Source organism: Ceratotherium simum, chromosome 21 (genome assembly GCF_057802395.1).
Source record: "Ceratotherium simum simum isolate JZ-2026a chromosome 21, ASM5780239v1, whole genome shotgun sequence".
Lineage (NCBI taxonomy): Eukaryota > Metazoa > Chordata > Mammalia > Perissodactyla > Rhinocerotidae > Ceratotherium > Ceratotherium simum.
Genome location: NC_141920.1, coordinates 34,206,324 through 34,221,867, shown reverse-complemented (window position 1 = coordinate 34,221,867; position 15,544 = coordinate 34,206,324). Strand labels below are relative to the sequence as shown.

The following is a 15,544-nucleotide window of genomic DNA, read 5'->3' as shown; positions in this document are numbered from 1 at the left end:
AACATAGACCAGATTTACAGATCATCTCTCCACTTGGCCTCTTGATGTACAATTTAAAGTAGTAATTGGGTAGAAATTATGAAAAGATGGAAGCACAGATAAATTTGTAAACCACTCATTCTACCCTTCCCCAATTTTGAAGGCAAAAAATGAACAGAGCAATCTGGACCTGCCATACACATTAAAGCCATGCCAAAGAGACACATGATGCAGCCTAGAAAAGCACAAAAACAGATGACACAATTTAATCAATTTTGAAAGGTGATTCCTCCCAAATTCAGAAACTACTACATTTTTTTTTAAAGCCAATTCTAAAAGGATTCAAAGGTTCCCACAGAATAGTGACTGAAGATTCAAGAGATGATTCAGTGTTATGGGTTCATTATCATACGTTTTTTCTCAGAATGAAGAAGGTGAGTCAAAATGTCTGTAAGATCGTAGAATGTATGTAAGCAGATTCTGTTTCTCAAATGAGCTGCCAAGAGGGTCAGAGTCCTCAACTATTACAAAATCTCTGGAACTAACCTGAAACTGAAAATGCCGTCATCTATACATATGTAATATATATTACATATATCTTCAATGTATATTTATACATATTACATATTATATAAATGTATATATATTTACACATATGTGTATATATATTATATATATATATAAAAAACATGCAAGAGAACACATTTGAGTTGATACCATTGAAAACAATTTTAACCAAGAAAAATTAACAGGGAAGCAGAGAAAGCAAAACAATGGATGGAACTGCCCAAGGGATGGAAATTCTTATGCTATACTCTCTCACTCTCAAGTATTTGGAGATGAGAAAACATGGATTATTATTTTCTAAGATGTTAAGACTGTGTAGCCTGCTGTCATATCCATGGCAAGAGGGTGAAGAATGGCTGGAGGATACACGATTTTGCCCTCCAAACTTGGGTCTAATACTAATGATTCTCACCTATGTCAGAGCAATAGGGATAGGAATAAAAAGATACTAAAGAAAGATTTCAGAAGTGGAAGGAGTAAAAGATAACTAGTATCAATTTAAAAATATGATTTACATAATCTCGAGGCAAGGGTTAAACCTATCACACCCAAAATCTAACTACGTTCATGGTCATCCCGTTAATTCCTGGGCAGAATCTAGCCCAGGAATTACAACAGTCTGTTCCTTTACTAACACAATATTTTTTCCGCCAATTCCAAGGCCGGGCTAGGAAAGGAGATTAGAACTAGGCCTCACCAATCATAGCAGGGTCAGAGGTGACACAAAGTCCTAGAAATTGACCTAAAATACTTCCAGTAAAATAGTAAGGAGTTGTGGGTTCCCTGGTTGTCCAAACCTACCCCCCAAACCCTTCTTTGGGTCTGATTTCAACCTAGAGCCCAGAAGTCCTGCCACTAAGTGTTCATTCTGAGCGGCCTATTTCGACTTCATGGTGCTTGGGCATCAGTCCAACTGGCAGACGTCCTTGGAGAAGCTGATCTCAGACACTCTCCCTTTCTAATTTTTTGGCACCGTGGCCTCTGTTGCATGGGATATCATCTCTGAAACTTTATCTTGAGTTCTCCAGGTTTTGCTTGTTTTGTAGCTTTGGTTTCTCTTAAATCTTTGTGCCCCAAAGAGGTTCACATGAAATACTAAATCATTGGTAATTCCAATGAATTACCAAATGACTTGCCTGCAAATTTCCAACCACTCCTTGCCTTTTCCCCACCTCCCTCCAAAATAACTTCAGAAGCGAAAATGCAAACACAAGGTAATCATTGTGAACGCTGTACAAATGCACCATTTTCTCTTATAGGTTGGATTTTATAGAATGAAATGCCAGAGCTTTGATATTTATTATCTGAAATAGGTTTAACATTTGGAGAAATGTGTTCAAACACACAGCCTCGGAAAGAAAAGCAAGCTGATCAAACAGAGAACAGGGGGTGGGCAGAAAATGTGATGGGCACAATTTTGCTTTGTGTTGGGCAAAGTTAGAAAATTAGGTCCTTCTGAGCATAGAGAGCTCCCAGATGAGGTAAAAGTTAAATACAAATCAATTTCCAACTCCTCATGAGGGCCACTAGATCTCAGTTTTAAATATACATGACCACAATATCAATAATGAAGAAATCTTATGTTTTATTTAATACTTTGGCCAGACCAGTCCCTTTGAAGGGATCACTAGAGTTTAGGAAAGAAGAACAACAAACCATCATTCACTTTCCTGCAGATTCGTCATTTTCCTAATTATTTCTATTGGTCCTGCTTTATTCTTTCTGCAATTAAGGAGTGGGGGGAGGGTTTCTATAGTAGATTAGCAATGTCTGGTTCTTATCCAAATATATCACCTAATAAGGACGTAAGTTCTCATGGACTGGACAACCACTCTGCAACATTCCTGAGAATTGAATAATATAATAATCTTGAAAGTCAGCAGAGTGGATTATCCATTTTTTTTCTGGACTTGAACTTGTGACCTTAACAGTAGCACTGCAAAAAAGCAAATGTGCTAAGCACTTTGCCAGAGTAACCTTCCATGTAGACTTTTCATCTTAAATACACACAACTGAAAAAAAACTACAATTTTTGGAAAATTATGTACAAACCCAATACTTCTTTTGATTACATATAAATACAAATTAGCTATTTTTCCTAAAAAGTGGTTATAATAGTAAATAAATACAAAATAAATCTGACCATTATACTTCATGTGCTGGGGTTGAACCCATATAAAATGTACAACTAAATACATTTTAAAATCTTTAAGGAATAATTCTCTGATTAAAATATTTGTTTTCCCAACTTCTTTTCGTAGATATAAATATATTTTCAAAATAGCTGTGTTTTTTTTTTCTCCATTCCATTCCATAAATAAAGTCTTCATTGGGAAATATTAAAGTGTCAACTTGGTTTTTCTTTTTTTTTGCTTTTTTCTAAAATATATATATATATATATATTTATTTTACTTTGCTGTGCTAACGACACCCACAACCCTCCACAACCATGTCCTGATAGTTCTTTAATACAACCTTTTCGTTTTCATCCAGGTACAGCATGGAGATAGCACTGAGTTCCGTTGGGACACAGCACGCCTTAGGAATCTTAGAGTTAACTGAGTTGACCAACGTCTGAACAATGGCGTGATTAGTGGAGTTCAGGTGATCAGCCAGGGGAAAAGGGCATTCCCCATGGCAGTAAAAGGCATGATACCCTGGGGGGGCTACGATCCAGTCATTCCACCCCACATCACTGAAGTCCACGTACAAAGGGTGTCTCTTACAGCTGGATTTAAGGCGTTTCCGCTGTTTATGTTTTGCTTGACGCTTCTCTCTTTTGTGGAGAGGATGTCCTTTCCCGTCATGGCCAAAAGTTACCAGCAATGGCCTGATTTGTGACCAGCTGTGCTCATCCTGGTGCAAAGACCTGCTAATCCTAACGTGTCTCTTGGAGGCACCTCGGTTCTCCTCTAAGTGGGCTACTTCCACCACAAATCCGTGGTTGGCGAGTCCCTGTGCAGTCCACCTCATCACAGCAGGGGTGACGTCAAATCTCTCCCACCTGCTTGTGTTCTGGTTCACCAACCTGGTGTCCAAAAGTCTGGTCACAGGGAACTTCGAGTTGGCTGTTGCAGGTTTTATAATTTCATAAATATTAATTCGGTGATGGAAACTGCTATTGTTTTCCAAAGTTTCCTGCATCTGTTCCCGAAAAACCTGAAGTTCTGCTGAGGTGATAAACTCCTCAGTGGGGATAGAAGTTAAATTAAAGAAGAATCGCCGGGTTGTTTTTCCACTCGTTTCTGGCAGTTCTTCCAAAGATTCTAATTTGACATAAAAAGGTGGAAAAAGAAGAAAAGTCATTTAGTAAGATAAGTAATGACAATCTGATTAAATATACAAATTTGCGAACCTCACTTCAGGGTTTGATTTAAACCCATGAAAAAATTCGCAACTAGAAAATAAAAATTTCCCTTTTAGATAAAAAAGGATTCTCCCTTTTCTATACATTTATGTCAACCATAAATGTCAACATTTATGTATACCATGAAGCAAAATTTCACAATTCATTGTTACTGTTTCTAATCCAATACATGAATACTGCTTCTAGTTGGTTATAATAATGGGGGCAATGGTGAAGCATTTCTTTGGAATTCACAAACTTTAGGGCAAAAAAAAAAAAGTCAGCACTATAGTTAGTAGACGTCTAATGAGTGAGGATTTGAGGAAATTATTGCATTTCTTAAAAAGAAAAAGGCTTTAATGTCAATCCCTTAAGCGGTATTCTAAAACATCACTCTGCAATTTAGATGATTTACAAATCTCGATATACAGATTTCAGTTTCCTAATTAAAGACTCTGAAAGTCAACATCAACGATGACATTTTGCAAAGCACACTCTACTATTTTACTCAAAAGTCCAGAGACAAAGGCATTTACAGGCATCTGCTTCTTCAGGAATGTAAGAGTGGTACTAGGACACTGCAGTAATCAAGGCCAGACAATTTCAAGAGAAATACCTTCCAAATTTTGTCTGTTCTCTCACTTCCTTATGACCTCAAAAATCAAAATCTCATTTTAGATGCTTCTGGAAGAAAAAAATGACTCTCTTCTGTTTGTAATTCCTTTATATTTTTTTAAAAATATACACCTATCCAATAATAGGCTGCAAAATAGACACAAAACCAAAAAAAAATTATAAAAATCTATAAAAATACCATTATGATATTCATGATGTAAGGGATAATCTCATCATTCTATATCTATTATCATTATTTCAAAACAGTCATTTAAGTGGGCTATGCATAAAAGTTCTTCCTGATTTAAGATTCTTCTATTTCAATTTTAAGTACTGCTTTCCAAGCAAACAAAAATATAACATAGCACCTTGAATGTTGTAGTCTGCAGATCATCAAAGGTATATAATTATTAAACTGATAGCAAACAGCACTAGGATTTGAGATATTTGGGTTTATTTTCCACATTTTCCAATATTTACCACATTCTGTCATTTCACTGTCAAAAAAATTTACCTGCTTCATTCAGGATCCAACCTAAGTGCTAACAAAATCTATTTGGCCATAGTACCATGTTCTCACCATAGAGGAAACCATATTTTCACTCATTTTATGGTTGTATTTCCCCTAAATCAAACAGCTATACATTGTTCACAGAATCTAGATGCCTCAGCACAGGAGAATCGCTTCAGATCACTCACTCAAAGGATCCACCCGTGTAAACCTTCATCATCAAGCAACAGTCATCATTGCAAGCTTCCCAGAAGCACTGAGTTCAACAGAAGCAGTTGACACCAAATTATAGAGTAATGCTTTAATGTGTCACTTCTCAAACTTTAGCCTCCACACAAAACACCTAGAACACCTTAAATCTTCAAATGCAGATTCTGATTCAGTGGGTCTGCAGTGGGGCCTGAGATTCAGCATTTCCAGCAAGCTCCCTGGTGAGGCGATGCTGGGAGCTGGTGGAGTGCCCTTTGAGTGTAAAGGTTTTAAAGGATGCTTTTCACATTCAAGTATAAATTTCCAGGAGCATATTTTAAAGTGCCTTTTGTCAAATAATATAAAAATGAGTAGAAGAATCATTTGTATTGGCCAAGGAATAAGAGTTGAGGGCATAGATGGGCAGCTAGAGACTCAGAACAGAAAGATCTTCTAAAGCTCATCTACTTGGACATCAAAACTATCAGGCCAAAAAGTGAGCCCTCCATGGTCCCCTCGTGCCTGCTAATCCACAGCTGCTGGGGACACCTTTCGGGAGCCATCCATATTCTAAACCTCAGCGTAAGCTAAGGTACTTCAGGCCAGGCACTACTTTTACAATAACCCTCCTACCAATGGAACCAGGGCCCCTCAGTGGCTCCAACAAGTAGCAAGGATTGTATTTAGCTTCTTTTTTCCTCTCCTCCCTGCAATTCAGGAGCCCTCTGATGTTTCCACTGAAGGCATTCTTTCAGCAGAAAAGCCAACAGCTCCCAGAGAAAAAAGGAGTGATGTAAAAATCAGCAGCATCCCCCAGATGCAATGACACAAAGCCAGACCTGGGCCTGAGCGACTGACTTCTCTGATACCAGCACACCTAAGAACACTCTCTTCTTTTTTAAAGAAGGGGAAGGAAAGGCAAATTATCCAGGGCATTTGCTGAACAGCTATATTAATGAAGGTGTCCAGAGAAATCACAGCGGCAACAAAAACCCTGAACCCAAATCCATAAATAAAAAAAAGCAATTATAAACACAAAGACACACACACACACCCAATCAGAGGATGACAAAGAAAGGACAATCTCTAAGGAACGATGGGAGACGGGTAAAGGAAGCAAAGAAGATGGGTATAAAGGAGGCATAAAATAGAACAATAACCCTCCAAAAGATAACTATAAGATCATATTGAATTATATAAAATTGTCACCACTCAATCAGATTTGACCTATAAAAGCAGCAATTGCATGTGCTTCAAAATCTCAATGGAGGTGGCAAAAAGGATAATCACTTAGCAACCTTACAGAAAGAGAAAAATTGCACTATTAAATAATAACAAGTAATGGGAAGACCTTTCTCCAACTTTCCAGCTGCATCTCCTTGAAAGATCCTTCTCTCTCCTTAATACAAAAGCCTCCATGACTGACGACACCCCTGACTGTAGACTCAGGTCACAGAGGTAAGTCAGAAGTTCACAGAAACCCCCAAACCCAGGAAAACAACTGCCCGAGGTTAGTGCCCTTCCACCCTTTCCTTTGATCTGCAAGGAACCAAGGTGAATCTTTTCTTGAGGGTAGAAGAAACAAAACCTATTTGAAATAAAGTAAATTAAAGAAAAAACCTTCTGCGAATTATCACAGCAAACCTGGGGATTCTGAAAATATAGAGCATTTAATTAAGTAGGTAATGTATGCTTTTCTGGAGATTTATACAGATATTTATTCTCTATAAATAACACTTGTTGAATAATCTGAACTTGCCAATGGATTTGAGGAGTCCGGCCTATCTTAGACCTGGGTTCCTGAACCTCTAAGTTCTCAACCAAATAAATGGAGGTATGAATGCAAAAATGTGGGGCAGTAAAGGAAAATAAGGCAACAACGACATTCAACCTCTCCTCCAAAAGTCAAGTTCTAACTTAATCATCTACACCCTGTCAATTATTCATCTACATGAAAATAATCCAAAAGATGAGACCAACTTCCCTCAGCCAGCCCAGGTACAACCCTTCCCTAGGCAAGGGGAGAATGTGACATAAAAGAATGAAGTCATCGTGATAATAATGGCTAGTGTGATGAATGCTTTTTTGTGCCATGTCTGGCACTAAGAGCTTTATATGATATATAAATTACCTCAGAACGAATTGATTAGAGAGGAAGGAACTGTTATTATCTCCATTTTGTAAATGAAACTGTTGGAGTTCAGAGAGGTTATGTGACTTTCCTAAGGTCACAGAACTAGGAAATGAAGAGCAGAGCTATGAACTAGAGTCTACTGCAGTTCCCAAGTTTCTGGCCACTAGACGGCACTACATAACATAGCGGAGGAGTCAAAAATGCAAACAAAAGTCAAAAGCATTAGGGGCACACTGATATTTAATACAATGATAACCATAGGGTGAGTTCTTTCCCAGCTAAAGGGACAGAAATATACTACCCATGTTTGGTGGAGAGAGCAGACAGAACTAAAGGAGCAGTTGAGTAAAGTGGCAGGGCCCACTGGGACACAAAGACCTTGTTTGGAACCACTGATATTTTGTGGCTGCCTTTTTGTCCTGCAGTATGGCACATCTTAGCAAAAAGTGAGTTATTACTACGTTTTGAGAATTTTGCAACACTCTTTGGGCAAAAAAGTCCATTAAGAAATTAATAACAATGGGAGATGTTCTAGCAAATCAGTAAGGTTGGAAATCACTGCTCTGAAATTAAATGAAAGTGGGTTAAAATAATAAATAATATTTTCTAGAATATAAAATAATGGTTATAGAATTGATATGGCAAGGAGAAAAAAGATAAAATACAAAAGGTTAGAAGCAATCAGTTTTTTTTTTTTTTTTTTTTTAAAGATAACAAAGGAGATGGCTGCCAAAGAAAGAGCATGGTCATCATCACTAACCCTGATTTGCCTCTGCCCACCCCTAGCCCCAACACCTTTGGAATGATGGCATGCTCTCTTATTGTTGTCTAACTACTTAGTGAAATACACAAAGGGCAAGTCCAAAAAAAGACAAAATAGCTCAATGAGAGGGGATCAAGAGAGAATACAGAGGAACCATGCAGAAAGAGGTGAAAGAGAAAATGTTAGCGCACGAACTATCACTGGTCACCAAAGCCACAATCTCTATGAGCATTTCCAAATAGCAGGCCTGCTCTATTTACTGGGGCTTTTTGTAATCACACTGAAATACTCGGGGACGCTTAGGGAAGCACACCAGGTAGGTACTGGTTTTGAGGGTGTGTGTGTCCAAATCCTTTGGCTGCAATGGGAATTTGTGATATAAGTTCTCTTTCACAGGGCAATGGTTGTTTCTTGAACTTTCCTATTATATGGATAATTTTCACGATAATTACATTTGTGGGAACAGGGTTAATCTCTATTTCAAAGCTTTAGTCATAGAGGCAAATAATTCAGTTATTTCATGCAAAAAGCAGATTGTGTCCTTCAGAGTCTGGAAAGCAAGCACGTGATCCTTCTATATTCCGATCTGACAGGAAAGCATACAGACTTTTTTTCAGGGCCAATGAAGTCAACCAATTTCAATGTGTTTTTAACTAGGAAAGCACAAAACACTCTTTCCAGTCAGAGAAGTGATTTTTCTGTCCTCAGTGACAGTTCTGAAGGGCCTATGTGGCTGAAGCACTTTTTAACAATTTTGAAAAAAGAAAATTTTTGCAGCACTTGGACACTCACGAAGAAAAGCCATTGTAGAAAGAAGACAAAGTTTAATACAAGAAATGACAACTGATAATTTTGTCTCAGATCGCCTACCATGTGGTCACATTATCTTCACACATTGGTTGAAAGAACTCCATCATGATATCTCATCTTGTAATTTCACCAAATCATCCAGATCCCACCCACGAATAAAACCAACAGGTAATTCTTGTAATCATGTCCCTTAGTCCTTTACCAAATAAATGTCCATTAATGCTGTATGAACCAAATTCTGCTCTTAAGCCAGCAGCTTAGTCACATGGTTTATTAAAAGATTTTTAGTGCCATGCATGGCGCAAGGATGTTTATAAAAACCAAATCCTTTGTTATACAAAAATGAAAAGGTGCAATATGTGACCTAATGATGATAGACAGTCATAACAAGAAAAGAAATGGATTTGCTGAAATTTGGGGCAAAAATTACATAGCTGTTCTCTATCACCTAATTGCATTAAGATCTGAAGTTACTGCAAGTTGATTTTAAGCAAGTTGGTAACTTCTGTACTATTTTGCACATGACATTTACACTTTTAAAGATATAAATTCTGACATAAATTCAAGCATGCTATTTAAGTTAAAATAACACTCAAATAATTTGCAGCCTGTTCAGTTTTGATCAAGCCACTTCTAGAGGAAGAAATGTGGAGACTTCATGGATGGAATCCTCATGCAACTGAATGTTTTAGGTGTCCAATGACCAAAGAGTTCTTCCTTTTAAGTTATAAGACACACACAGTATCTTCCTGACCTTAAAAATAAAGTTAAGAATGGTTTCCATGCTAAATTTCCAGGAGAGGTGGCTAAAACAGTCATTCTTGTTAGTTTTCTATCCAGAAAAACTATTCTAATCAGCATCAGCTGGGAATGAAGAGCCGGCTCAATAATCACCCCAGGGCTGTGATCACAGGATGTACATGAACGAAAACTTCTCTACATATGACAACAGACAACTTCTGCTTTCCCTCGACGAATCCTAAAGGACTAGAAGGAGATCTTACTGCCTTTCAAATCTGATTTCTCCTAGCAGAGAACACCTCACTTGGAAATGTGCTGGAAAAATCTGATTTATCAATTCAGTGTCCCCTTCATAATATATGGCTGCCTTGATGAAAAAGTACCTTTTGTTATGTGACCTGCCTTTGGGACTCCTTCCCACTATCGACTGCTGTTCTCACAAGTCTAGGTCATCTTTCACACTGGGAGAAAATGTCTGGCTGTGACATTTCTGATTTCTGTATATCAGAGCGTAGATATCCACTTGAAATTTACCACCTCATCAGGACAAGGCAAGAAAAGGGGAACTTCACTTCCATCTCCCCAATATCCTACAAGCGGCTGGCTGCCCTGTGATGTACAAATTCATATCCTTCTCTAGAGCTTGAAAGAACCCTGTGCTCTATTTATAATGTATTAAGCCAAAGGGGCATTTAAAAGTATAGAAAGAATTGAGATGGAACATGTTTTTAACTAATTGCTCTAAGAACTTGGGTACAACAGACCTCAATAGCTGCTCTAAGACATTTCAAATCCACTAAATGCCTTTCTGATGAAACAAGCAGAAATATCCTACCTTAGAAAAACCACATCCAGTATCATAAAAGAAAAAAAAGGTCCACATTTCAATGCACATGAAGGAAAACAGGCAGCTGCTGCAAAAGCTTTTATCTGAAGGCTTGCTTTGTCTCCACCGGGGAGTTCATCTCAGATTTAAGCACAAGACAAGAAAGTCATTGTGGAAACAATAAGATTGATTGTGGAATTGATCTCCCACGGAGATTAGATAGGGATTTGAAATCTTCCAAACCAGACCCAGATCAACTGTAAATTAGAAAGACTTTGGGGCCCTGGGCTTTGATTTTTCAATACTATCTCTGAAAATTCTGCTCTTGGCTCTCTCCAGTCTGAAACCGCAGCTGAAGCAGGGGAAGCAGATTTATAGAGCAAAGGCTTCCAAACAGACTTCACGAGATCCCAGTCTGTGCCCTCCTTCCCCTGCTTCCCCTGTGGAATTCTGGCACCTTTAGCTGACTAGGCGCAGACCTTTTGCCCTCATCTTCCCCATCACTTGATTTCTCTCCAGTTCCTGGAGGAGGAGTCGCTCTTCTGGCTGCAAGCCAGGAAAAAGGTGAGGATTTACCAAAGGGGAATCCCTGGCTCCCCCGCCACACAGGGAGTGCGTTAAAACCAGGTTCCAAAAGGTTCTTACAGAGGCAGGAATGGAAACGTCTCTGGCACTCCGGCCAGGCTGCCCTTCCAGGGATGCCTGCAGTCTGCCCACTGTGGGGCGCTTTGCGGGACGACTCCCCGCCCCCGTCTCCGCCCCCACTCCCTGCCCCTCGCCTCACCTTCGTGGTGGAAGCTGCGCACCGTGTTGGCGAGGCTGGCTGCCCTCTCTAGCCGGTGGTCCGGGGCGGGCGCGCCCGGCTGGCCCGAGTGCCGGCGGTACAGGTCCAACATGTAGGGGGGCACCACGGCGTCCCTGCTGGGGGTGGGTCTCTGCTTCAGGCCGAACATGCTGAGCAACCGCAACTCGAACTCGCTCAGGACGTCGTCCGAGGGCTGGGACGAGGAGCGGCCACTCGATGCCGCGAACTTCCTCCGGCCCAGCTCGGGAATGAGGCCGGCCGCGCCGCCCAGGAGGACCTGGGGAAGCAGCAACGCTAGAAGACAGTGGGTCCCGGCCACCATGGTCGACCTGCGGACAGGGCCGACGTGAGTCACCGAGTTCCCCGCCCAGCCCTCCCCCCTTCCGCCCCCGCGGCCCCGGCTCCCGCTCGGTCCGCTTGCTTCCTCCTCCAGGGTTCCCACCTGGCTTGCAACACTCGCCGGGGATACTTCAGAGGAGCTGCAGCCCGAAAGTTTGGGAGAATGGAAGGCCCCTAGTTCCTGAGCCAGAAGGCTTCCCTCTCCCATCCTACTCTCAATCCGTCTGACATGATTTGCACCTTCCCCCGAGTCAATGACTGTCACCCTTTATTCTGTGACATTCGCGCCGACAGCCAGTTAAGGGAACCTGGGGAAACCACTGCTTGGTCTGACACCCCACCGTCCCCTAAACAAACCCAAACACACACTGCCCAGCTCTCGCCTGCATATAAACACGCACAAATGGTGCATGTGACTTCCTCAGAGGCACTGTATAGAACTTCCTGATACACACACACACACACACACACACACACACACACATAGAGTCTATAACTTCCAGACCCAGTAAACTCAAGGCCACAACTTCCGAAGCCACTTGCAACTTGAAGCCACTTGCAACTTGTGGCCCACGCCTCTAACCTCAGAGGTGTCAGGACAGGCCACTCTATCCCCGAACCCCTCCTAATGCAGTCAAGATGCACATGTATCTTCCTGGGATTACGTAAATGGCTAATATCTATTAATTCACGTGTCAGTAACAAGGTGGCACTGAAGTACTGCCCCCCTCACATTCCTGGAAACAAACAGGGAGAACCCCAACTTGTAGTCTTTTCCCAAATGGTACGCGGCGCTGAGCAGAGAGCAGGTCTCCCACAGAACACTGAAGAAGGCAAAAGGAATCGCCATGGCAGGGCGTACAGGTTGGCAGCTAACGGGTGAAATCCAGGGGCCACCCTCTGGAAAGGATTTCTTTGACTTTTTTTTTTTTTTAATCATCTAAGTGTTAACAGCCCTAATAAAATACCGAAGAGAGGGGAGGGAGGAGGGGCGGAAGAGTGCGAGCCAGGAGGGCGAGGCTGACGGGTCGCCGGGGGCGGTAGGATAGGGGCATCCCCGCAGGGGCACGGCTGCACGTGGACCTGAAGGGGGGCCTGTTTACGTCCGGCCAGGCCCGGCCCGGGACGGGCTCCGCCACCACCCCCCCAGTCCCTATCCCGGGCCCACGTCCTCTACCTTTAGGAGACCGCAGACCGTCTAAGAAGCACGCGGGGACACGTCCATTGAAAGAGCCTCCACATGGAAAAAGCTCTGGCCGAAGGACCTGGAGCAGGGACCGGGTTCCCTTCCTTTGCCTCCTCCTTCTCCTCCCGGGTGCCGGCCGGGCAGTCCCTTTCTTCACGCAGGGAACGGCGTCTTGGGGTCGGGCCCAGCGGAGGAGTGGAGACGCGGCGGGGTTCGGAGGCGGCGAGGCTGCGTCCGCAGGGGCAAAGGCACCGGCGCAAAGTGGGGAGCGCGAGTTATTCTCCCTGCAAGTTCAAGAAGTCTCCAGCCAAGTGCTGACACACAACAACAGCGAGCAGGGGGAGGAGTGCGGGGCAGGGAAGGGAAGGGAGAAAGGAAAAGCTGGTGCGGTCGTTGTCCTTAGGAACCAGCAGCGCCCGGGGGACGCGTGGCCCCGCGCGGGGCCGGCTCCGGGACTTGGGGGGCGAGGGTCGGGCGCTCCGCGCTAGCTCTGCCGCGGCCCATGGCTCGGGGCAGCCATCCTGGGCGACGCCGGGTCCGGGGAAGGGCGCAGCGGCGATCTCGGTGCCGGGCGAGCTGCCCCCCCGCATCACTCTGCTTTACTCCAGCGCTCCCCCATCAGCGCTAGCCAGTTGAAACCCCCGCGGCTCCGGCGCTCCGGCGTCCTCGGGCGCATTCTCCGGCGAGTCGAGCCGAGTCCCAGGCCGCCGAGGCGGGTGGCCGCGCTCTCCCCTCGCTCTCCTAGCCCCCAGGCCAAGCTGCTGTGCCCTTTGTGGCCAGCCTGGAGTCCAATCACACTTCGGCCGGTGCGTCCCAGGCCCCCGAGCTCCGGCAGGAGGTGATCGGCATCGCGGCGCTCGGGCTCGGCTCCCGGCTCCCCGGCTCCCCGCGCGCCGGTCCTGGGCTCTGGCGCGGCCCGGGCAGCCGAGGCGACGGCGCAGTGGCGCGCACGGCCGGGCGCTCCAGCCCGCGCGGGGTCTGCGGCGCGCGGGTGCCTCGGAGCCCCCAGTAATCCGCGAGGCGCTCGCCCCGAGGTCGTTGGGGTCGGCGGCGGAGCCTGTGGCGGCTGATGTCCGGCAGTGGCTGCCAGTCCCCGGCGGGGTGTGGGAAACACAGCGGCGGGCGCAGCGCGAGCCGGGCGCAGCGCGGCGCGGCGGGGCGAGGACTCCGGCGGCGGCGGCGGCGGCGGCGGCGGCGCCGTGGCGCGGCGCTCGCGGCTTTTAAAGGGGACGCCGCCTGCCGTCTCCCTCCCGGCCGAGGCCGAACACCTCCCCCTCGGTGGCGCGGCTTGCCGGGGATCCCCGAGCGGGCGGGAGCGGCGCGCAGGGGTGTGGACCGAGCGCCGGGGCAGCCGCGGCGGGGTGGGGCCGACGGCGGGGACGCGCGGCCGCCGTTGGGGGCGCTCGCGCCTCCAGCCCCTGCCCTCAAAGGGGAGAAAAACTGGAGCGCCGGACCCTCGCTGGGACTCCAGGGGCGAAATTCCAGAAAAGTACGAGGTCCAGCTTTTATTTCCTCACCGGCCCGTTATTCAACTTTCAGTTTGAAGGTTTTCAGTGATAGACGATTGGAAAAAAAAAAAAAAAGAACTCAGCGAAGTTACAAGGCATCTTGACATGGGCTTGGGGTAGACACTTTTGTGTTTCCCCGGGGTGGGAGGAGGATTAAAAGAAAACTAGAGATTGGAAACTGGATGTTATTTAGACTTTAACACACAGATATATGCATTACATATGCAAATGTATGTATAGGCACTTACATTTATAGAAATATATGTATACATTTATATTTATCTAAATATGCACATATATTTAGATAAATATATATGTAATATACAAATATACTCGTGTATGTCTCTAGGAATATATCCAATATATAAATATATGCTAACGAAAGCACACATTTCTATAAATATACGTCTATATATGTGAAATGGATGTCATCCTGCTATACATGACTTGCGCAACGTGGACTGTATGTGGCACCGTGAAGAGAGGATGAGAGGGATTTTATTTCTTTTTATGGTAGCTATCTCTTCATGCCTTGTGATATTTATCTGGCCCAGCTCAGAGGAAGGTAAAATAATGCACAGTGTGAGCCAAGCATAAAGACAATTCCGGTTTGAAACCTTAGAACCTTCAGCCCCACCCCCTTCCAACAGGCCCCAGCAGCAGGTCTGTGACGTGTGGTCAAGTCAGTTGTCTTCCTCAGCTGAAATATTCCCCAAATCTGCACCATGAGTTTTGAGGCCAAGGCTTTCTGTTCCCCCCAGGATTCCAGGATTCTCCATGCATAGCGTGACAGGGTTACCCAAAAGGTCCCAGAAGCCAAGGGCAGAAGGTTTTTTGAAAAAGCCAAATCAGCAAAATCAAGTTTGCCTGCACAGAACCTTCAGCCTGCAAAGTAGAAAGAGAAAAGTCTGAATCAGGAGCTCATAACAATCTATTATGCATGTGTATTATTTTTTCAGTTGGGAAGCTAAAATAATTCTAGGTTCCGCTCACGTAAATCGGATTAGCAACCCACAGAGGGGAATTAGGCACTGCTGTTTCTGAAAGTATAAAGGTCAAATAAGGTATTTCAGAGGAAGCCTGCCTACTAGAAAAATAAATTCAGGGCCGGAGGGGGGACGGCAAAACACTCAGGAACATGCTACTTTATTCACTGAAAATAAAGCGCTGTGGAAGTTACTGTCACTCTGAATCACTGGACACCAAACTAGCTGGCAATAGAAC

The 15,544-nt window shown here is 44.2% G+C and overlaps 1 protein-coding gene across 1 annotated transcript; it reads right to left on the bottom strand.

The window, feature by feature from the left end:
- Positions 1 to 684: 684 nt before the first annotated feature.
- Positions 685 to 13,262, bottom strand: BMP2 (bone morphogenetic protein 2). The gene is made up of 3 exons (XM_004433768.3): positions 12,804 to 13,262; positions 11,267 to 11,616; positions 685 to 3,813 (listed from the first exon to the last, which is right to left on the bottom strand). Exons 2-3 carry the CDS (start codon positions 11,607 to 11,609, stop codon positions 2,969 to 2,971), a joined length of 1,188 nt encoding a protein of 395 aa, XP_004433825.1. The 5' UTR covers positions 11,610 to 11,616; positions 12,804 to 13,262; the 3' UTR covers positions 685 to 2,968.
- Between the last annotated feature and the right edge of the window lie 2,282 nt (positions 13,263 to 15,544).